Source organism: Camelina sativa, chromosome 2 (assembly GCF_000633955.1).
Source record: "Camelina sativa cultivar DH55 chromosome 2, Cs, whole genome shotgun sequence".
Taxonomy (NCBI): Eukaryota; Viridiplantae; Streptophyta; class Magnoliopsida; order Brassicales; family Brassicaceae; genus Camelina; species Camelina sativa.
In genome coordinates, this window is record NC_025686.1 from 20,341,333 (window position 1) to 20,365,830 (window position 24,498).

The 24,498-nt window shown below is 36.1% G+C and overlaps 3 protein-coding genes and 2 pseudogenes across 3 annotated transcripts in view; 1 reads left to right on the forward strand and 4 right to left on the reverse strand.

Moving 5' to 3' along the window:
- Positions 1 to 1,309, reverse strand: part of LOC104754661 — a 1,860-nt gene extending 551 nt beyond the window's left edge. The window contains exons 1-3 of the mRNA XM_010476891.1: positions 767 to 1,309; positions 454 to 682; positions 226 to 383 (exon numbers count right to left, since the gene is read on the reverse strand). Of these exons, the coding sequence (XP_010475193.1) occupies positions 226 to 383; positions 454 to 682; positions 767 to 1,309 (930 nt within the window). The remainder of the gene's footprint in view (positions 1 to 225; positions 384 to 453; positions 683 to 766) is intronic.
- On the reverse strand, positions 3,332 to 6,721 carry LOC104754665 (annotated as a pseudogene).
- LOC109127005 lies at positions 8,856 to 13,115 on the reverse strand (annotated as a pseudogene).
- On the reverse strand, positions 13,199 to 14,435 carry LOC109127008. Its single transcript, XM_019231058.1, has 2 exons — positions 14,332 to 14,435; positions 13,199 to 14,039 (listed from the first exon to the last, which is right to left on the reverse strand). The coding sequence occupies exons 1-2, from the start codon at positions 14,433 to 14,435 to the stop codon at positions 13,199 to 13,201; spliced, it is 945 nt and encodes a 314-aa protein (XP_019086603.1).
- LOC104754673 lies at positions 22,639 to 23,334 on the forward strand. Its single transcript, XM_010476915.1, has one exon. The coding sequence runs from the start codon at positions 22,639 to 22,641 to the stop codon at positions 23,332 to 23,334; it is 696 nt and encodes a 231-aa protein (XP_010475217.1).

Consider the following 24,498-nt stretch of genomic DNA (forward strand, 5'->3'; position numbering starts at 1 on the left):
TTCTTCTCTATCACTTTCATCTATATTGACAGAATTATTTCCATTGTTAACTGCATTATTTTCATTAGGGAACACACCTTCGTCCGATCGACATTCTCTACGAAGAAAGTTATGCAGCCCTGCACATGCTAAGACTAATCCAGCTTGTTTCTTGTAAGAAAAAGGAGATGCTGATTTAAAAATAGCAAAACGAGATTTAAAGATTCCAAATATCCTTTCGATCACGTTTCTCAGAGAAGCATGGCGAAGATTAAATAACTCATATGGAGTTTCAGGATCACGACCTTGACCAGCAAATTCCTGTAGATGATACTTAACACCACGGAATGGAGCTAAAAAGCTGAGACGATTCGCAAATCCAGAATCAACTAGATAAAATTTTCCTGAAATTTGGATGATATATGTTACTATATATAAGACATATGATCTATAGAAAATTTATAAATGTTTTACCATTGGGCACTTGGAACTTGTTAGTTCCTCTAGTTAACGCATCACTTAACACTCTTGAATCGTGGGCCGAACCCTCCCATCCACTCAGAATGTAAATAAACTCCAGATCAAAGTTACATACAGCCAAAACGTTCTGAGATATTGTTCCTTTTCGATTGCGATAGCTTGCCACCTCACGCCCAACTACTGTTGCTGGTATATGTGTACCATCTATCGCTCCAACGCAATTCTATAATACATGCAAAAAAAAGACTCAAATTCTATGAAGAAAAAACTAAAAGAATCAATTTAAACAAAAGATGAAATAATGCACCTTAAAATATGGATAAAATCGTGTACTTTCTCTGATCTTCAGTGGCACTAAACCATCTGGTTTCACCATCTGACTTGGAGCTATAATAAGCAGAGCTTTTAAAATTTTATTAAAGCTTGTGCTCACTGCAAACTTGGACCTTTGAAATGTGTTTTTCACGTAGCCATATCTTGCATTTTGTCCAACTGTGAGCATGAAGACAGCAAGCATCTCTTCGACAGATATTTTTTTTGTGTTTTGTAAACCAGTTTTGTCTCTGATGATCCTAGACAGCTTCAAAAACATATCTGGAATCATACGATACAGCACCCGAAAATCTTCGGGATCATCTTTTAATACCTTTTGTATATATTCTTCTCCGAGCTGTGTGACTGGTCGACGAATGGGACGTTCTATATAATCACCACCCGTGAGTTGCTGTCGTGTGTTATGAATCTGAGCTCCTACCGTCATCATTACCACCATTATAGATATGTCCACATCAAAATCATCGTCTTCATGCACTCTTGTGTCTTCTTCCTCTTCATGGTCATTTCGATCCATCTAAAAAAGTAACCTATTAAAACAAATTAGTAATTATGACCATGTCTCCCATATTAAAACAAATTAGTAATTANAAAATCGTGTACTTTCTCTGATCTTCAGTGGCACTAAACCATCTGGTTTTACCATCTGACTTGGAGCTATAATNCAAATACTACTTTTTAGGGATTTTATGATATATGATTGATAAGAGTGTATGGTAATTTAAAATTTGAAAATGTAGAATATCCATAAAGAATATTTAGTCAATAACACTTTTACCAAATCACAATCTGAATTAAAACAAACACTAATAACATCCCTCATTTAACAATAATAATAGTCTCATTTTCAATATCTCGATGTTTAAAAGACGTATGTGTCAAAGGATGGAGGATGGAGGATGGAGGATGGAGGATGGAGGTAAAGTGGTAAGTTGGACGGTGAAGTTTCAGGGACCATCCGAAGGATGAAGGTAAAGTGGTGAGAGAGATGCTTCTTCCGTCGTACTAGCACTTGGTGTTGTCGTCATCATCTCTCAGTTGTCTTCGTCTTTCTTCTTCTTTTCCTTCTTCCTCTGTTTTTTTCTTTTTTAATGTTTCTGCTATGATACCATGTCAAAGGTTCTGCAGAGAATTGTATATCTTCCTCATTCATCACCAAACGATATATATACATAGAGGGATATGTTGCCCTACGAGAATATTACATACCTGCTATATAATGGTAACTATAAGCGATAAAGGAAAGGTCTTCTAACATGGTCCAATAGTATGCGCTGTACGCAATATCCAATTAGTTCCCAGAGCAAGGAGATCAAAGTAAAAGACGTTAAATAGAATCACATACCAATACATGATTCTATTTCTAATATTTTGTGAAGGGATCAAAATCACCGAAGTTTCTCCAATACATCGGCAGAGAGGAGACAATGACATCGACCAAAAGCAAAACAAAAACACATAGTTGGAATCGAGATGGTATAAACGAAGAGAATCAATCGAAATAACGCAGCAGATTATTTGAGGAACACTACAAAAGATAGAGATAAAGCCTTCAAACCAGAGCGTGCATGTGTTTTCTGTTCAATAAAGAAGCTTTGGTTCATGCTCTGTTGTCTTGTCTAAGAGGGTGCCTAAGCAATTCTCACACATTGAGGGTTTGAAAGATATGGTGAATATCAAGCTTACTTACGCCTGTTGCTGGTTCTGATGGATCCAGTTTCAGTGTCCGGTCTCAGGTCTTGAATTCAATGGAAAGTACAAGTTTTTCGCTTTGAGGACATGTGATGAGTTCCAAGGTGTTGAAGGAAGTGAAGTCTTCTTCGTGTTTGGTGTGTCAAGCGGATGTCAAAGAGTCTGATAAGATTGTGATCAACGGTACAGAAGAGGAAGTGAGCTCGTTGAGGGAGAAGATGGAGAAGGAGAAAGCAAAGCTGAGAGAGAAGAAAGCAAAGCTGAGAGAGGAGAAAGCAAAGCTGAGAGAGATGAAAGGTGTCTCAAATAAGAGCGAGAACGGCACTGCTGTGGTGGCTGATACAAGAGCAAAGGTCGCAAAGATGGCTGATACAGGAGAGCAAAGGTTGCAAAGAGACAGATGGGTGATGGGAATGTCAATGGCAATAATGGTATTAGTGTGAAGAAATTCAAAGCGGCTGGTTAATGCTACCAAGGAAGTCTACCCTTCACTCTTTACTCTTGAAGAAGTCTGTTTCCTGACCATTTTTTATTTTACGTGCAGAGTACTATCCAAATCCCACGTTAAAATGTCAGACTTTTTTCTTCACAATTTGCACTAATAATTCTTTAACATTCTAGTTAAGTCAAGTTGCTATTATAAAATACATAACATCCAATAACACCAGAATTTAATAGCAATGAAAAGTTAACGACTTGAATAACACTATATTCTAAAGTAATTTAAAAGACTACTTAAAAGTACTTAATCCAATAACGGTTGAATTTAAAAGACTTGATAAAATGTTTAGTCCAATAACACTGGAATTCAAATGTCTAATAAATTCTTTCACATTCTCCCGTCCAATTAATGTTGAAGAGAAGCTAAGACTGAAGATACAACGTGAAGTGAACCCGTGACTATAATAATTCCTGAGTCACTACTGCTTGTGTCATCGCTGAGAATCTTATAGGCAAGCTTTAAGGAACCAAACACAGTTTTGTTTTCTGAAGCTTCCAAAGACTTTAATGCCAATTCATCAGCAGCTTTTATCCATGATTCCTTCAAAACCGCACACGTTGTTGATCTAACCTTACCTCCACCAATGTCAGCTTCTGTAAGAACCACTGCTTCTGGCTTTAGACCTGAGAGAAGTTCTTTTGCAAACGACACATGATCTTTGTCTCGCTAGCCATTGCAACCACAAACACCAATCTCTTTTCTACAAAGTCCCTCTTTATCATCTCCTTTAGAGCTCGCGCAGATTCTTTGGTGTAAGCTGAAAAACAAGACAAAAAACCTCCATCAAACTAAAGCTATTCGAAACAGAGACACTAAAGCTATTACCAACCTCCATCAAGAAGCATAGTTGCTCCAGGTAACTGTAAAGCCTCTGCTTCTTTTGGTGTCAAAAACTGACTTCTCCCAAGTAAACGAGTACTCTTTAAACCAATCCTAATTGCCTCATCTGTCACTCTCCACCATCCTGATTATTCCATCCAGAAAGTAACAAAATTTGTCAACTTTTTAATTCTTTCGTTGCTTAATATGAACAATATAGGGAGGTTTAAAGTGCTTCATACCTTGATCGGGAAGACAAAGAGACGCACATGTAGCAGTAACAGCATTTTGTAGCTGGTGATGTCCAAGCATCCGTAGATTTACATCACTAAGCTCAACAATCTGCATTTATTAAGTATAATTTCTTGATATATTAAGAATCACAATAGGGAACTTCTTGCTTTTAATAAAGAAATAAAAGGTTTCTGAAACTTACTGGTTTATCATCTTTCTCGTGTTGTATTACGATGTCACAGGACTCACAAAGACCGATCCCATTTTTGTTGATGATACCTTTGATTGAAGAACTATATCCAATATCAGATGCCAAGATAATTGATGACGACATTGATGCTGGTTTAGAACGAAGAATGCCTTCGATATGAGGAAGAAACAGCCCACCAAAAAACCACCTACATGATATATAAGAACACATAAAATTATCTGTCAATGTGCTTATAATCCAATGGTTATACGAAAAGCAAATACATCAAAACCACCTAACTGGACGACCGTGTTTAATTATTCCAGATTTGGCCTCTGCTATACTTTCCAACGAACCTCCGAGGGCAGCCATGTGCTCTTCACCTATCGTTGTTATGACTGAGGCAGCAAGATTTGAACTTTCGATGAAATTTGTAGCATCTCGAGCTCCTCCTAGCCCAGCCTGATGTTACACAAACAAATGAAATAGTGCCATAAGTAGTCTACAAAATAGATAGCAAAAGCAAGTCTCAGTAGATTGTCTAATGTAATGAATAAAAATGAGCAAAACCGCTAACCTCTATAACTGCAATGTCAACATTTTCTTTCTCAAACAATGAAAAGGCTATCCCAGTGAGAATCTGCAAAAGAGATACATATTAATTACACTTTGGCAATACCATGTGAAGTAGGAAAAATCTAGAAGAAGCTTCGAATTGGTAACCTCAAAATGACTCAAAGAACCATTTTCCTCTTGACTAGACTGATCAAGAACCAGTTTGATTGAATAGAAAAGATCATTAAGAGTGGAAGCAGAGACAGGATCTCCATTGCAGGAAATACGTTCTTTGATACTCATAATATGTGGGCTAGCAATCAAGAACAAAAGCTCATGTAAGTAAAACCACAAAAGATTCAAACTCAAGATATGATAGAGTCTTAATCCAAACTCAATACTTTACCTAGAATAACAACCAACTGAGTATCCTCCAGCCCGTAAGATATTAGAGAGAAAAGCAGAAGTTGACCCTTTTCCCTTAGTTCCAGCCACATGAACTACCTATAATCACTACCCTCATTGTTAATCTTACCTTGAAACATCAAACCAACTAAAAGATGAAACCTTTAAATCAACAACTTCCAACAATTACAAGTGTCTTCACCAATCCATAGGAGAATCTATAGTTAATACTCAAATCTAAAGATGAGACCTTTAAATAAACAACTTCCAACAATTACAAGTGTTATCAATCCACAGGGAGAGTTACCGAGAGACAGTATTGTAACAACCCGTCCCGTCCCTGGGCCCCACTAGCCCACCGCTAACCGCCCCATAGAATGTAATACTCCGACCCTAAAAACCCGTACACGGACGTACCGGCCTATAAAAATTTTCCTAGAGCCTATGTAATTCTACTCGTTCGTTCGACAAGACTTAGCAACAATTATATATAGCAGGTATTATAACTTAAAAATAGGCATTAATTAATATAAAGGTTCGAATTATTCTTAACAAACAATCTCAATCCCATGCATAGAAAAAGTGAAATCCTTAAGAAAATAACACTATAATTTAAACTACCCAAAGCCACCATCCTCTTCTTCCCTTGCCTCTGTCACACGAGCTGGTCAGCCACTATAATCCTGATCATCGGTCCTTTCTTTTCCTGCGTCCATTAAAAGGGGGAGTAAGCAAACAATGTTTGCTTAGTGGAGCGGTCATCCCGTCACACTAGGCTCAGTTCAACAATCTCAAACTAACACAGGGTATATTCCAATCAAGTCACGCAAGTCAATCAATTCACATCGGATAGTTGTCTAAATCGTTTAGACCAACCGCCATTCATATTGCAATAGAACACATTAACCATCAGTCAAGCCAAGCAATTAACAAGATTAAATAAACCGCGGGTCAAGAGAATCAACCATGGAACTCGGCCACAGTCACGCACTCACCTTCGGTATCGACCTAAGGTTTTTAACTCTCGGTTCCTATGCCCAAATCTGATCCCCGCTTCTACACGGACAGATCAACATCGTTAATATCCGATGTATATCCCATAACTATCGACGGATCAAGGAGAAAGGATACTTATCGTTCCTTTCTCGACTTAGACTTAGGATCTCTTTCGGTTTAAGCTTATATGGAACTCTTCTCTCTCTCTTGCGGTAGCTCTCGGATGTGTATGTGAAACTAGGGAATCTTCTAAGGGTTTCGTCCCTTATATAGGGTCGACTAAACGTCTAAACCGCCTTAAGTTGCCTTAAAACGATAAGCCTAATCGTCCCCTAACTTCCCTTATTTCTCGCATCTATCCTTATCCGATCACCTTTGCCTTTTCCGCGAGTTTCCATTTCTCTCGGGTTTCCTTTCCCGTGAGTCGGCTTAAATCTTCACAAGATTACCGAGTCCCTCGGGCCATCCATCGGCCCATAGTCTAATCGATCCATCCTCAACCGTCGGCCCGATCCATCGTTCGCCGATGCAATCATTTCTGCCTACTTCACTATCACTCTCACTTCACTATCACTATCACTAGGACTTTCATTCCTATTCCTACTCGGACTATCTCTCGGACTAAGTACTGAAACCTCTCTTCTTTTTCATCCATCAATTTACAAGCCTGAATGATCTATCACTGTAAACTTGGGATTCTATTTCTTCAATTCAAACGTCTGTTCGCTACTTCAGTAGTCTAGAACTCTCCATTTCCATACCAATCCCCTTAACCTATAAAGGTCTATCATCGGATTCTACCGGCACTGACTTCCGCATTTCTTCGGCAGTCCTCGATACCAAGTATCGGCATCTATCGGCATTCCGCGATACCAAGTATCGGCATCTATCGGCATTCCTCGATACCAAGTATCGGCATCTATCGGCATTCCTCGATACCAAGTATCAGCATCTATCCGCATTCCTCGATACCAAGTATCGGCATCTATCGACATTCCTCGATACCAAGTATCGGCATCTATCGGCATTCCTCGATACTGGTTCTCGGTAACTCCCAATACTGTCTCTCGGTAACTCCCAATACTGTCTCTCGGTAACTCCCCTCTCGGTAACTCCCGATATTGTCTCTCTGTAACTCCCGATACTGTCTCTCGGTAACTCCCGATACTGTCTCTCGGTAACTCCCGATACTGTCTCTCGGTAACGCCCGATACTGGTTCCCGGTACTAACTCTCGACAATCTCGACACTGCTGGTACCGAGGGATCGGGTCATTACATTTCTTCCCTACTTAGGATTGATTCGTCCTCGAATCTTTGCTCTCCTTACGAGGGACTTCTTCCTTATCGAACCATTTCGTGAAATTTACTTTCATAACTTCTTCCGGTTCCCAAGTCGTTTCCTCTATTCCTTCGCAATCCCATACGACTTGAATCAACTTTGTCTTCTTCTTCTTATGTGGACCCCTCATTTATTAATCTTATTTATACTGGTTCTAAACTATTGTCTAAAACTTTTCTAGCCGATGTGGGATATTGTGCATAGTTCTTTTATTTCCATAAATTTAAAATTTTCTTTTTTCTAAAAAATTCTGGAAATTTTTAAAAAATGTTAATGAATGACATATCAAATCCTGATAGGTTGTTTTAAAATAATTTTTAATATAAAAAATTCTGGAAATTTTAAAAAATGTTAATGAGTGACATGTCTTATTACAATTGGAGGTTTTAAATTCTAGGTGGACAGCCTTAGAAGCTTATAGCTTATACTTTTTATTAGTATAGATTACAAATTTATTTTCCATATATTTTATCGATAGACCATAACATTAATTAAAGATAGATTACAAAATTGATAGATTGATTGGTTACAAGTTAAATAGTAGGTTACAAGATAGATTATGAAACAAAATTTAATCAGTGTTATAGTACAGGTACTTATCTAGAATCATTAAAAATATAAAACATACAAAATATATGTCTTTTTTCAAGTCTTCATATTTAGCATATGATTTTATTGCATAATGTTTTATCCAAAAAAAATTAAAATTACAATATAAATAAAATAAATTTTAACCCGTGCTCTCTTAATCTAGTATGTTGTTATTCAATCAAACTTTTTTAAAACTCTTTAAAAATTTGGTGTTATTGGTTATGGATTTGTAAAAAGTTATCTAAAATCTATCTTCTCCGTAGTTGACAACAACAACAACAACAACAAGTCAACAATCAAGGTTTCTACACTTGCAGATGAAGATATTCCCGAGTCAATTGTTGCCAATTAGTTTGTGTAGCCACCCCAAACGCTACCAGCTTTAATCAAACCAAAAAGAAGGTGGAGTCACCATTTTGAACGTTTATCTTGTGAAACTCTGCAGCATTTTTCCTCTATACTTGATCACCAACATCGTCAAATTCTCAAAACGCAAAAGTAAAGGAGAATTCAGCTACTACTATGTTAATCAAAACTCTGCAAGACTTCAATAAAGCGATTTGGAACATATAGAGGAGCTTTTACAAGTTGCTATCTGATTAAAAACCCTTCTTAGCTTTCTACAATTTTGTTTTCGGCTTCATATGCACACATACCAAATTCTGAAGAAAATAAAAAGTCCGAGGATATACGCATTCATAAAAAATAAAAAAATACCCTTTTGCCTGTAAATACCTCCTCAATGAATTTGAACCAAACTAGGAACATAACTGACGAGAAATGGCCAAGCAGTACCCTGTGGTTCTTGTACAATCAAATTATGAACTTGTATACCCTCTATAGCAAAGTAAAATTTTGCCATGGTCCTCATGGTCATGGGATCAGTCAATCTTGGTAACTCTGTATCACAACACACAACCATTTTATTCTTCTCGTCAACCAAGAAACTTATAATATGGCTCATCACATCTGGTCTTGGTAACATAACTTTACCCAAATCCACTACTAAGAAGTTGCTCCACGACAAGTCTTTGGCCTCATCGATCATCTTAGTTTTGGTCACCCATATATCCATCTTTAATGAATCTATACCAACCCCATGTTGTTGTAACAAGGCAAGTTTCTCTTCACTAACAACTGAGTGAACCACACCAACATAACTAGTTCTCTTAAAAGATAGAGGGAGACGCATACGTCCAAATCTCTCAGTAGCGAAATCAAACTTTAGAATGAAAACAACGAGGGGGTCTTCTTTATCTGGAGCCTACCAGTAGGCATTTCCCTTGAGAGTCACGCCATTAGAGTGAATGAAAAATTTAGGAGAGACGTCATCAAGAATCCTCCATGAATATTCAGAGTTGAACTCATAGATTTCAAATTTAGGAGGAGAATACTGTACGCAGCTTTGAAAATGGTTAAAAGCCAATATTTTGTAGCTATCCCAAGATTTGTCGCTGTTGTTTACGTATCCTAAGACATCTTATATAATATCTTATATAATATGAGAAGGTTTTTCTCAACTTCTTCTAATAACATGACACCTGGCTTCTTATATAGCTGACACATGTCCTCATTCTCAATTTAATTCAAAACTATGGGTTAAAGAAACTTAAATAGATCTATCTCAATTTCCTAGCCAACAAGACATAAACTCATTTCAATTCTAATTCAAAACTATGGAGAAAAGAAACAAAAAAAAATAACAAATAAGAAGGTTTTTCTCAATTTCTTATAATAACATGACACCTGGCTTTTTATATAGTTGACACATATCCTCATTCTCAATTTAATTCAAAACTATCGAGAAAAGAAACAAAAAAAAAAAACACAAAAATAGGCCCGTTCCCTAGCCAACATGACTAATTAAAAAGGTTAAATATATTTTTTTTCTTCTCGAGGCTTCTCTGCTTCTATGAACTTGGCATCATTTCGAAGCATCAACTACATAATCTGAGAAGGTATTAATGTTTTACTTATGGTTGGTTGTCCCTCATTTCTCACATCATCATCAATTCTATCACCTCCTTTATTTCTTTTTGATGACCTAATTGGTTAAAAATCACATTATTTATTATATAGAAATACTCAGACTTATCTTCCTCTACCAAATCTTTAATTATTTTTGGGTTTTTTTTTAATTTAGTATTATTTCATTGCATAAGTCCCTATAGTTTACTTTTGTTAAAGAAAAGATAATATATTTTACAAAAATATATTTATTCTAATTTGTTTTTACGATTTATAAAATTTTCACTTATTTTTTGATCGCAACCGAAACTTTATTACTTAACTATTTTTATCGGTTTCACATGTCAATATTTACTATATATTAAAATATAATAAAATAGAGTTGTGAGACATTGTCATTTGGCACCCCTCTTTTTTTTAACATGTGTCATTTTCTCTAATTTTAATTAAATAAAAAGACACATTATTGCATATATGATTATTGAATATAATATGATTTGTATATATATATATTTGAAAATCTTATATATTTTTAAATTAGTCTATCATAAGTTAATTTGGTTTCAGTTTTTACTTTAAAAGTATAAAACCATTTTCTATTTTTATTTGGTTTCAATTTGTTTATATTTTTTAGTTGGGTTGATCAATATTTTCTTTTTAGGTTCTATGATGTATGCTTTCATTATGAAATATATTAGATGCTAAAACTAAAAAATGGTAGGAAGATATTTTTGTAACAATGTTGAAATTCAAAAAGCAAACTATACAACAATTTTTTTTTTTAACAAACTATAGACCATATAATGTAGGAATAAAATGAAGTAAAAAAAAAATATAAAATTAAAATTAATGAGGATGACATGTGTCACAAATATAGAGTGCCCAATGTTACATTGTTAGGCAAAGTTAGAAAAAACCTTCTCTTATTATATAGACCATATAATGTAGGAATAAAATGAAGTAAAAAAAAAATATAAAATTAAAATTAATGAGGATGACATGTGTCACAAATATAGAGTGCCCAATGTTACATTGTTAGGCAAAGTTAGAAAAAATAGAGTTGTGAGACATTGTCATTTGGCACCCCTCTTTTTTTTAACATGTGTCATTTTCTCTAATTTTAATTAAATAAAAAGACACATTATTGCTAATCTAAAACTAAATTGTCTACACACATTTTTGTAATTTGGGACATTTTCTTTGTTCAGTTTCTTTAGATTTACATTTACTTCTCTCAATCAATTACCTTTATGACATTATGGGTGGACGTTTTCTTTGGTTCAAACTGTTCATGTTGAAATAATGCATATGACCAAATTAATTACAATTAATATGCTTTATAACTGTATTTATTTCCATGAATGTGATTACTTAGAATAATGCATCTACAAATTTTATACAATGTTTAGCTATATGTCTTTCTTTTCCCATGGTATTTTTTAATATTATTTTTTATGAAGTTTTTTTAAAAAAACATGATATCTTGCAGTATGATGATTAACAGATTAATTTCTCTAGGACTATTTGAAGAAATCGTTTACAAAGCCATTTCAAAGTTTTTTTTTTTTGATACATAGTCTTGTCAATAATTATTAGCCTATTTCAAAGGATTATGTTTTATGATAGTCATGATTTAAAGTTTATGCATTGTTTTGTAATGTGATTTTTTAACTTTCAAACTATACTTGGAAGTCTTAAGTGATGAACATGAGCCTAATGCTTGACTCCTAAAACATAATCTCTTTGGCTTTGAACATTCAGTCATAATATTATAGTTGTAAATTCCTTATGTTTCTCCTCTTAAGTCCTCTGATCTTCAACTACAATATATTTCTAAGTTTATGTTTTGTAAATTTGCTTTGTTTTTCATTTTTAAAAGTGTTTTATCCCCATTAAAAAAAATATTTTACTTTGCATATTGATAAAAAGATTGAGCTTAATTTTACCATGTAATGCATATATAAATGGTCAAAAGATCACATATTTCTTTATGCCTCTTTGGAATCAGTTCCCAAACTTTACAACATCCTTTCACATTACACAGAAAAACATTACAGAGACCTATTGTAAAATATTTAATATATATATATATATATATATATACATATTGAACCTCAATACTTTCATCATAGACATATGTCAATCATTAAAAGTGGTATAAATTATAGTAGTTTAACCTGTAAAAAAGCAAAACTACTTTTATATTGCATTGGTATTGTTTGAGTTGCCAATCATACATCATGTCTATTTTCCGTTAACCCTTACTCCATCTGTCATTATGCCGAAAAAAGCTTACACCATTTCCAATGGTTATCTATATTTTTATACTATACATTTAGGATATAATTTTGAAGAGATATGGTTTAGTATTTAGAATATAAGATTAAAAGTATGATGCTATTTTAGTATTTTTAGAATTTAGAATTGATTTGCTAAATTTAAAACCAAAACTTATTTTTATGCAATATGTGAAAATTGTCCTTTTTAACACATTTCATAATTATAAACTGATAAATGTATATATTTAAATTCTTTTCAACGCATATATAAATAATATCATAAACAATTTAATGAAATTTTATTTTACATACAAAATATTTGATTTTATAACCCACGCATTGCGTGGGTAACTTTGTAGTACTTGTATACAATTGGTATAAATGGTTCAATGTTGAACCGAGATATGTGAGCCAACATTGAACCGCATCGGCAGACCCGATTGGCTTCTTATCTCGGTGTAGGCATAAACAAAGATATCGTTAAAAAAAACGAAAGTGCATACACTGATTACTGCATACAAATACATCATCATCAGTCATCACAAAAGTTAACCTAGTCCAGACATTACAGGAACCAAATCGGCTTTCATACAACCTCCCAAAAAACCAACACTAAACCGGTTAGCATATCTTACAAATAAAAACTCTTTACTACTTATAGGTTTAAGCATCCACCAAACTCCTTTAGCCGCTTCTTTGTACATATTGAACCAAACTAAACTACATCGGTAACAAACCTCCATCTTCACCATTTTAGTTCAGTTTAGTTCAACGTTTAGGACCTTTGTTTTTGCCAGTGTTAGATCGTTTTTGGCCTCCAAGAACTTTTCTTGGCTCAGCTGATATCGGACGACTTCCGGGAGGAAACAATCTTGGAACCTTCAGGCCAATCAGAGACACCCGGAAGCGGCGTGAAATCAACTGCTAAAACTGCACGAGAACTTTCGGTACTGTAACAGTCATCAACATACTGCAAATGATCAATGTTCAGCCTCCTGCAAACCGCTAACACGTGTGAACATGGATACTTGTAAAGTTGCCATACCCCACAATTGCATACCCGATCACTAATTTGACTAACTTGCATCACTTCCGTGACCTGAAACTTCTCCCCCGTCCGGTCTAGAGGCAATACATCGTGCGTTCTAGAAGCTTCCTTACACTCTTCAATAAAATCCATGACATATTTAGAGTATAGGCCTCTTCCATTCAGTGGTTCCCCAAGAAGACCACGTTGAGATTTGAAAAGCTCTGCCCGGTAATCAAAAATTAGCAAGATGGAGGTTGTGATAGGAAGATCAAGAGCTTTGTTTATGAATCCATATGTCCTAGATATTGTGTTTGTTGTCATGATCCCAAATCTCAGCCCACCATCATCGTAAGCCAGAGCCCATTGATGTAGAGGTATTTTGTCTAACCATTTTCGAGCCTCCAAGTTCATCTTTTCGATTTTCTTCAAGTACTTCACGAAACTTGATACGTACTTCGTAGATCCCGCCTTGTAAACAAACTCTGTCATGAGATTGTTATGAAAGACTTCATAAAATTTTAAGCACATATGCCTAAGACAGAACCGGTGTTGTGCCCACTGACACTCACGCTCCTTAACAACTGCAACTATGTCAGGATCCGGACTCGTTATTAGACAAATGTCTTCCCTTTGTGTTACTTTCTTTCTGATGCATGCAAAGAACCAACGCCAAGTATCAGCTGACAAACTTACTTCGGTAATAATTGCAAACGCAAGTGGGAAAAGCCTGTTTTCTGCATCAAATCCCGCTGCACCAACAATTTCCCAGGGTATTTACCGCTCAAGTTTACTGTATCCACTAAAATGAGAGGTCTGCAGTGAGAAAATCCTGCAATTGACTGCTGATATTTTCTAAAATATCAGCTTCTTCATCACTCTTATTGATCTCTTTTTCTAAAGACTCATCAGTTTGAGAAGTTTCAGATTTTTTAACATACCTCAACATCGAATTAGCCATTGATTTTGTTAATGCATCTTGTTTCTTCTTTTTCCTTACTTTTGATGCCCCTCCCGGCTCTTTTCTTATTCGGTTAGAAGTCATCTTCCTACAAGGAAGCAACCAAACTATTAGCACAAGAATAATATAAATATAACTGAACAAATCAATGGTTAGTATGACTTTTAGCACAAGAAAGCGATAGAAGTAAAAACACATCAATATATTAATTCAAAAATAGCAATATCTTAATTTTCTATTGACAAACCTGAATTGATTCAAAATTCAGAAGCAGTCCACTCTGAGAAAAATTAAAGAGTATCAGAGCAAAGGAGTACAGGACAGCGATAATTGCAAGGTGAAGGAGGAGGAAGGAGAGGAAACGATGTTTAGGTTTTTTTTTAGGTTTGTTTCTTTTTTTCTTTTAGTTTTAGTTTTATTATTTATATTTAACTAAATCAATTTCGTTTTTTTTAACCTTAAAACTCTACATATTAATTTTCGTTTTTGTTTGCATTGGCCGCGTTTTTAAAAAAGGATTGGCCGTCCAAAAAAAAAACAAATAAAAGGTTAGCACTTAGGTTTGAACCGGAGACCTCATACTTTTCAGGGAAGGTTATTACCACTGGACTAAAGAAACCTTTTGAAAAATAGGGCCGAAAAAGTTTTATAAAATATGCGGCCGCAAGCATATGCTTCATAGGCCTAGCCTTTGGGCCGGCTCTGAATCCACTCAGAAACCGGAGAAGAAGGATCTAATTCGTGGGTTTTGGAAAGTCTTGGGTGAATGTGAAGGATGCGAAAATTCCAATGTTGTAAGAGAACCGTTTGACACCCGTATGGTTCCCAAGTAACGATGTTGTATCGATTGCGAGTACTCATAACCTCGGCGGTCTCTACAACATGAGTCGCAACAACTATCAATATTTTGATCAAGATCTAGTGAATATGTCTTACCTTACTATGAATACCAGCCAGAAAAAATGTATGATCCCTTTCTACTCAGACTATACGTCAGAGTTGGTATGAATAGAAAAGCAAATTACGAAGCAGAGGTGGGCCGATGGAGAGGGAATATAAGAAAATAAACCAGGGATGATGAATCTTATCCAAATATTGTTGTTATCATATTTTTATTTATTTGCTGAAAAAACATTCTATTTTACTTCATATTACAAAACCAACTCTTTAATAATTTGTTCTTGATCTTTTCTTACTGTAATGAGACATAAGCATACAAGTGAAAACTCTACAATTCAGACAACTAATACTTAATTCTAAAGAATTTACGCATTGCTTCCTTTCATAGATAAGCCTTCTAATTCATATGCATATACTATCCTTTTATAATTGATAAAAACGGCGGACAAGCTATAACATATAAATTATACTATACTTCAGTGAAGCCTAGAGATAAAACTTTTAATATATGAACAGTGCTAATAGAAAGTCGTCTAACTGTGTGAGTAGGATATGCTACGTAGAACAAAGGAAATAAGACTATTATTTTGATCTTTAATTCGCTTTGTGTGAGAAAACTTGGCTTATTTATCAGAGATATATCATGAGCCCACCAATCATATCCATTGGGAAAAACATTGTGTTGGTTATTGAAAAGAGATGCATATGTGTTACCTGTTACGTACGGTTGCAGAAACACTATATATACGCCTATAGTACACATATTTGGAAATTATAATGTCGTCTATTTTAAACACATAATTGGAAATTAAAATGTTTCAAAATTTTACTTATAACAAGGCAAGCTATATATTACAGAATGCTTTAGCGGGAAGTAGAAACAAATAGATCACTTTATGACACTCAATTAATGTGCAAAATTTGGTGCAAAGGAGTTTGATATATCATGGTTTTTATGTTTTTTAAACATGATATAAGTATGCTTTTTGAGTTTTTTTATTTGTTTTCTATGTTGTTTTTGAGTTTTTATAGGATTATGTACATCATTGGCACGGATAGAACATAATTGAGCTAAATAAGAAGATTTGGAACATAATTGAGAGTGTCTTTGCCCAAGTATCATCACAATGGTTGAACGTGTTCAAGGAATTTCCTTGGTCCCATGATGTCTCATCATCGCATATTCCTAAATCTGTCTACGAAACATCAGATGCTTGGATCAACCAACTTCAAACTGATAAACATTGTACTTTCGTTATGTGGGCGCTTGGTCGCCTTCTCACTAGTTGGGCTGCACATGCACAAGATACTACTACTTGTTCTTCCAAATCTTCTGAGGTGTTTATTTTGTTTCCTGTGATATTGAGTGGTGTTGTATTCACTCACTCAGTTATCTTTTGTTTCTCTTATACGTACTCCATTGTTTTCTACTTGTAGGTGGCAGCATTTGTTGCTTTAGCGATCATGTTGCGTAGTAAACCTCTAGCTTTGACTTATCTTTTGCCCATGCTGAGGTACAGTCCTAGGTATCACGGCGAGGACAAGCTTCCGGTTATACTTTGGACGATGGCTCAGGTTATTTTTAATTTTTCTAAACTAGCTAGGATAGGAGGACCACGAGTGTGTCTGAACTTGTGTTTTTTTGTTAATTTTTCCTTCAACTGTAAAATGGTGACAGGCTTACTTCAAAAGTGATTTATCTGCTGGCTTGTATTCATGGGCGAATAACTTGTTACCACTAGCCGATAATAACAAGGGCTACAGCCCTTAGTCAGTGGATCTCATACTGCGATTGGTTGAGATGTGAGTCCAGTTTTATTTTTTCTCTTCTCTTTTCATCTCCCTCTCCCTCCTCTACTGTATGTAATATGCAACAACCATTGATCTTGTTTTTCTTTTTAAATCAGCATTTTGTCGGAGCCAGACGCTCGGACCATACTTTTAAATGAAGCCGCTGTTAGGAAGAAAAATCAGCTGATAATTCCACCTTCTTCATTTGAGATCTTGGTGCGGCTTACATTCCCTGCGTCATCCGCTAGAGTAGAGGTAAATAGTAGTAGTATTATTGGAGTTTATATAAACAAAAAAAACACCTTGATGCGATTGTCGATTCTGATCACAAGCATGCATGGTGCGCACAGGCAACAGAGAGGTTTGGGACAATTTACCCCTTGTTGAAGGATGTAGCGTTTGCACCAGGAAGCAGCACAGTGAAACAGATATTCACTTTTTCCTTAAAATTAGCTGGAGAAGGTTTAGTTACAGGAAATCCTTTTCTTGCCGAGGAAGCTACAACAACCGCTATCAGGTGTGTGACCGAACACGTTGATTGCTTCAGGCAATGGGATATTCTCTATAAAAAAATATAGAAGCTAGTGTTGCTCTTCTTAAAAAGCTTGTAGACGAATGGAAGGATCATTCCCTCAAACTATTATCATCACCGAGTGATACTCTCACTGTCAATGATGCCATACATAACTTCAGGATAAAGGTAGTTAATCAATGCCTTTCTTAATTAAACTCTTCTAAGCTGTATATAGCTAATGTCACCCGTATCTTCATATCTGACCTCACCTGCTATCCATGCCTGTAGAACGAAAATGCCATCACTGAAGGAGTAGCCAATTGTTTTCTTTACAAAGAAGCTGACAAGTCTTGCAAACTGATCTCGAGCAGACTCTCCCGTGGAAATGGCGGCCTCCAAATAACCGCTATTGTTATAGCAGCTGCGGCAGCCGCTGCAGGAGGCGTTGTAGGAGCCGCACTTGCTCTATCATTCCCAGTAGCAAAATGAGAATTGGCAAATTCAGTCTCAAGTACCTAGACGATGCTCAAGAATTCGCTCTCTTAACCTTTTAACTATTTTCCAAAACCCTCTTCTCTTCTCTAGTTTCACTAATCACTATCATCATAAACATCTTAATATGTACTATGTGGCTTGGTTGTATAACTTTTATTTAAGCTACAAATCTGGAGACACTGACAAGTTATTTAACATCTTAGTATGTTAAATTTTGATTTCATATATAATGTATCTAAGAGATTTCATAAGGTGATGTATATGTTGATTAGGAAGTAATGTTTAAAACCCATAATCTACTTATAAGTATCCTTAATGATGTTTAATATTTTAAACTAACTCTAATGTCAATATTTCATGTAATATTAACTCCATAGCCATCTTCTCCCGAGGGAGTGCTTCCTCAAGATTTAAGGCGTGCCTCCTGCTTTTGCCAATCGAGGACAATGCACTTTTCTTCATGTAACTTGATATCTAAGAAACAAAGAAGGTGTGGTCGTTAACCAGATAAACTATTTGGCATTGATTTCAGAAAAGCCTCCAGCAATTTCAAACGCAGATAAAATTTTAAAATATCAGTAATAATTTTTGTCACATATATATATTAATGATATAGAAATCACATTAATATTTAATTTTAATAAAATAAAATTAATATTAAAGCCAAATCATTATTTGGCCACATACATTCTATCATCTTCCCTTCTCTTAACTTTAATCAGATCAAAAGTTATGAGATAAGAGTTAATAAAATGACAGAGGATACAAAAAGTCCATAATAGGAAAACAACATATACAAATGAAGTCCAAGAAGAAAAGTAAACTTAGGTGTCGATTGGTTCTCCCGCTACCTCCCGCAAACGCTGCGTTTGCGGGTGGTAGCGGTTGCTAGCGATTGGTGCCAATCACACAAACCGCTTCCAATCGCTCCCAACCGCTCTCAATCGCTCCCAACCACTGAATTCCAAAAGCTGCTTCCCGCAAGTGTTTGCGGTTGCGGGCGTTTGCGTTTGGAATTTTTTTTTTTAACTTGAAACAAATCAATGATAATGAAATATTTTTTATATATATCTTTTACCTAACAATTTTATTCATTAAGGATAGGAGAAAATGAACTACGGATACGATTGAGAATATTAAAAAATAAACAATTGGAAGAAAATAAGATTTCAATTAACAATAACCCGGAAAACTTGATGTAAATTTAATGGCACATCGCACATAAGTTCAAAAAAATCTAAATAAATATAACATTTCATTAGAAATTTAAGTAAATAAGATTATTTGTGAAAATATAAAACAAATCACGAGTGACTCTTCTCAACTCTCGTGATTTGTTCTTCTCAAATCACGAGTGACTCTTCTCAAGGTGATTAATGTTCCACACAATGGGCGTTTGTCCAGAGCTTATCATCTCCTATCATAAAAACAAATAATATCCATTTTGTATAGGAAAAAGGGCTACTTGTAATTTAAGTAACATATTTGAGCTGATGCATTATTTTGAAAGCACAAAATACCTCTCTCTTCTCTAACTAAATCACCTTGACTCCTCAAGCCATGAAAAAGATCCAGCGATCAAGAAAGTGCATGTGGAATTCACCTGCCTCAGATAACTACAAGATTATTGAATGTGGTGTACTGATCTTGAAAGATGGATATGATGACTATTCAGATTGTGAACCTAAAGCTGTAGGCAACATCTGCTACAGAAATTGCATCGGTCGATGCATTCTCTTGAACTCGTGTCCCAGCTTTGTTGATCAGCATTCATGCTTTGATTATGCTCCAAATCATTCTCTTTTAGCTTCTTTGTGTTCCATCTGTGCCAATGAGTAAATAAACCTATAAAGATTCAAAAACAATCTAGAAAACAAATCAAAAGACTCAAAAACACACTTATACCATGGTTAAAAACCACAAAAACCATAATATATCAGAAATGTTGAGGCGTCCAAAAGTTGAGAATGTCGATAACACTTAACACACAGATTTTTGGAGTTGCTTCAGGAAGCTTGGTCTGATTTGTAAATTTCTGACTATCTTAACTTTTCCTAGAATTTTTAATAATAGTCTCTTTTTTTTTCAATTCAAGTCACAAACCTATCATCAGGTAAACAAGTTCCAGCCAAAGGATATATGTGCTCCTAAGGATTCCGATACACGTAGCCTCCTTGAGGAGTAAAACATGTAGAGCGCTTTGAACAATTAAAGCCAATGTCATTCCCACTGTCTGAAAATGTCTGAGACTTGAAAAGTTAGTGGGAGAGAGAAAAATGAAAACTATTGTTTATAGTCCCTTCCCTTGAGTGCCTAAATGCAAGCAAGTGTGAATCATTGAAGAGATTCTATTGTTATTGCTGCAAACTGTGTGAAACTAGAGGAATCAAGGAAACTAGGAAAGTAACTTCATGTATTAGGAGATATGGAAATTAATTGGGATAATCTGTTTTGTTTTGCAAAAACTTTGTGAGTTTGTGACAAAGCATATCCCAATACATTGTATAGGCTTCATTTCTTTGTCAATATTCTAAAGAGATGTATTATCTGAGTTTGAAGACTGAAATTTCAGGGACGAACGATACTGTCTATACACTGTTTTTTTATAAGAACAACGTGTGAGCTGCAAGTTACAATTAGCAGAGTGAACGCAAACTGATTCTGGTTAGAATGTAGATTGCGTCAGCGTTAGAAGCTTATGTGAATCAAGCTATCCAAGGAAGATTCCTGCAGGATCTTTTTTACATGAATATGACGCTTAACATTATTTTCTTTCTCCTAGGTAGGAGATAGAAAATTTCGACGCGGCACTGATTCTCCAGAGATCAAAACTAAGTCCAAACAAGGAGAACATATGGTCCAATCACAATCAGTGCCAGGTTCTTGGAGCAGTGCCTTCTGTTGTGAGCATAAAAAGGCAAATGTCTAAGGTTTGAGTACCTTAATCTCTCTATTCTCTTCTACCAATACCGATTACACAAGATGCAAGAACGATAACTAAGAACAATGTATCAAGCTCTCATGGCAAACTCAATGCAAAGCTCCCTTCATGATCTCATGTCGATCACGGCCCAAAGACTTGTAGCGTCTTCTTCACAATACCATTCTCCACCATAAACGTAAAAGGCGTGAGCTTCCTCTCTTTATAGACTTCTCTTCAATATCGAACCCTCTGAATGGCACCGAGTCTTCATCTCTGACTCTTTACTTCAAACCCTCTATTCCAATTCGAGGCTCTTCTTTTTTTTTTTTTTGAATGAATGTAAAATTTATTCACCAAAAAAACCGTTTCTTACAAGGGGTTTTAGAGTTTGTGTTCTAAATATTTTTTGTAGTTAACAAACAGAGCTAGAGGCGAGTAGCAAACCAGGAAGCAAGGATGTCTTCATATTTCCGGTTTCCAGAACGAAGGAGGAGCAGAAGTCGGTGCCAGATAGTCTTATCTATTAACCGTGCAATCCGAGGCTCTTCTTCTCCAGCATTTGGCTTCTCTAGCTCAGCAATTTTGACCTACAACCTTATCAGCAAAACGCATGAAAGGTCCACCATGATGGCACCATCTTTAATGTGATATATACCATCAAAGTTTAGCTCATGATCATGATGTTTAATAAATTGACAGTAAAAATACCGCAATCTCTGGTACAACCAAGAAAAAAGCAATTCTAGGATAATGGTGTGAGGTTTGCCATGAACCTTAAAAGTGGTGGGCAAGTAAAGTCAATCATGTGGACAAAATTAAATTAATGATGGATCAGAAATTATAGCGAGAATTTCATAGATGTTACACGACGATGTGGTTTTACAAATAACTATGTATTTTTTTTTTTTTGTTATTTGGCAAAGTAGTAAATATTAAATGTTTTATTTTATTCTGAAAGTGGTGTGATGTGGTTTCCAATGGGTGCAGGTCGTGTCGCTTTGGTATATGGAAAATTGCAATTGAGGCATTTTGGTCATTCAAAAAGGAGGAATGGTATATGGGTATAGAAGCTTCGAGAAATGGTATTTCAGAAAATGAAAGTTAAAAAAAATGGTATATTAAACTCTTTATATGGTCTATAGTTAGCCTTGAACTACTTTTCTTGGCCTACAGTTGATCTTGAACTTGCATTCATGGAGTGATCTGATTTTGTAGAACCTCAAATCATTTAGCGATTTTGTAGAAAACTCGGGGTTTAAAGGTCTGTGTTCCACCACGTGAATCTATCCCGCGAGCTTCGAAGGACTCTCATAAGTTAATTTCAACATCCTCCACTCAGCTTCCCAAGGATCAGGGTCGGCGGACCCCCCACCAATAACTCCATGTCGAGCTTCTTCTGGAATGTTCGTGGGTTCAATAAAATGTCTGAACATTCCGTTTTAAGAGACTGAGTTAAGAAAAGAAGTTTTCAGTTTGGTGCTCTCTTGGAAACAAGAGTAAAAGAGAAGCGAGTAGAGAATATAGTAGGATCAGTGTTGCCGGGTTGGTCCTGCCTCTCTAACTATATGTCAAATAGGAGGGGACGCATTTGGGTTGTTTGGGGTCCTAATGTTCGTCTCACACCATGTTTTACCAGCGGTCAAATGATCACCTGTTCTATCCTCATGGACGGTGAAACGCAGGAGTTTTTTGTCTCTTTTGTGTATGCGGCTAACGCTGCAGAGGAACGAAAAATGCTGTGGGAGGACTTGAAAGCTCACCAAGACTCGCCTATGTTTAGAAATAAACCATGGATGGTGGTTGGTGACTTTAACGAGATCTTAAAACTGGAGGAACACTCTCTTCATGAAGTGCATAGTGTGGTGATGCCGGGTATGAGAGATTTTCAGGAGTTGGTGCAGTATTGTTCTTTGGCTGATATGCCTTTTCATGGACCGTTATACACTTGGTGTAACAAACGCGACAATGGTCTTATCTGTAAAAAGCTTGATAGAGTTCTAGTCAATGCTGCATGGACGACTGAGTACCAACAGTCATATAGTGTTTTTGAAGCTGGGGGATGCTCAGATCATCTCCGGTGTCGAATAAAGATTGGAGCTGACACTATTCGCCCACACAAACCCTTTAAATTCACAAATGCAGTAATTCATGACACAAGATTTTTGCCTTTAGTTAAGGAGGTTTGGGGAGCCACTGAACCATTATATCCTTCCACCTCTGCCCTGTACCGCTTCTCTAAGAAGTTGAAAGCGTTAAAGCCACATTTAAAGCAGTTTAGTAAGGATTCTCTTGGTGATTTGGTTAAAAAGGCGAAAGAAGCTTACACGCAGTTATGCAAAGCACAAATGGCCACTTTGTAGAACCCAACCGAGCTCGCCATGAAACAAGAATCAGTAGCTTATAGCCGTTGGTTGCTTGTTTCAGGTCTAGAAGAGAGATTCCTCATGCAGCGGTCGAAACTTCACTGGCTCAAAGTGGGAGATGGCAACAACAAAGTTTTCCACAATGCGGCAAAAACTCGACAAGTCCGTAATACGATTCGAGAGATAAGATGTGCAGACGGATCACTTGTTACCACGCAAGAGGAGATCAAAGTTGAGGCTGAAATTTTTTTTAAGGCTTTCTTAGGGTTCAAACTCCCTCACTATCAGGGAATTACAGAAGCAGAGCTATCTTCTTTGCTGCCTTACCGTTGTTCTGATCAGGATCGGGCACATTTGGAAGCAGAGGTCACAGAAACGGAAATAAGAGACATTCTTTTCTCCATGCCTGCGGATAAGAGCCCAGGACCTGATGGATATACAGTTGAATTCCTCAAGTCGACCTGGTCTATTGTGCAGAAAGATTTTATCAGCTCTATACAGTCCTTTTTCCAGTATGGTTTCATGCCTAAAGGGACCAATGCTACCATACTAGCTTTAATCCCAAAGAAAAAAGAGGCTACGGAAATGCGAGACTACCGGCCAATTTCGTGTTGTAATGTAATCTATAAGGTGATATCAAAACTCCTTGCTAGTCGACTAAAACAACTGCTACCAGACTTTATTGCTCCCAACCAATCTGCCTTTGTCAAGGGTCGTCTTCTGATGGAGAATGTTCTCCTTGCATCTGAAATTGTCAAAGACTATCACAATGACTCTGTCTCCCCTCGCAGTGCAATAAAGATTGATATCTCTAAAGCCTTCGACTCGGTTCAGTGGCCATTCCTGCTATCCATTCTGCAGACTCTGCACTTTCCACCACGCTTCATTCACTGGATCGAGCTATGCATCACTACAGCATCTTTCTTGGTGCAAGTTAATGGTGAACTATCGAGTCTTTTTTGTAGTGAGCGAGGTCTCCGCCAAGGCTGTTCATTATCCCCTTATCTCTTTGTCATTTGTATGCAAGTCTTATCTGCTATGCTTGATAAAGCTGCCTTAGAACGACGTGTGGGCTACCATCCTCACTGTCACAATGTCAAGCTCACACACTTGTGTTTTGCCGATGATCTCCTGGTTTTCACTGATGGGAAAAAGAGCTCT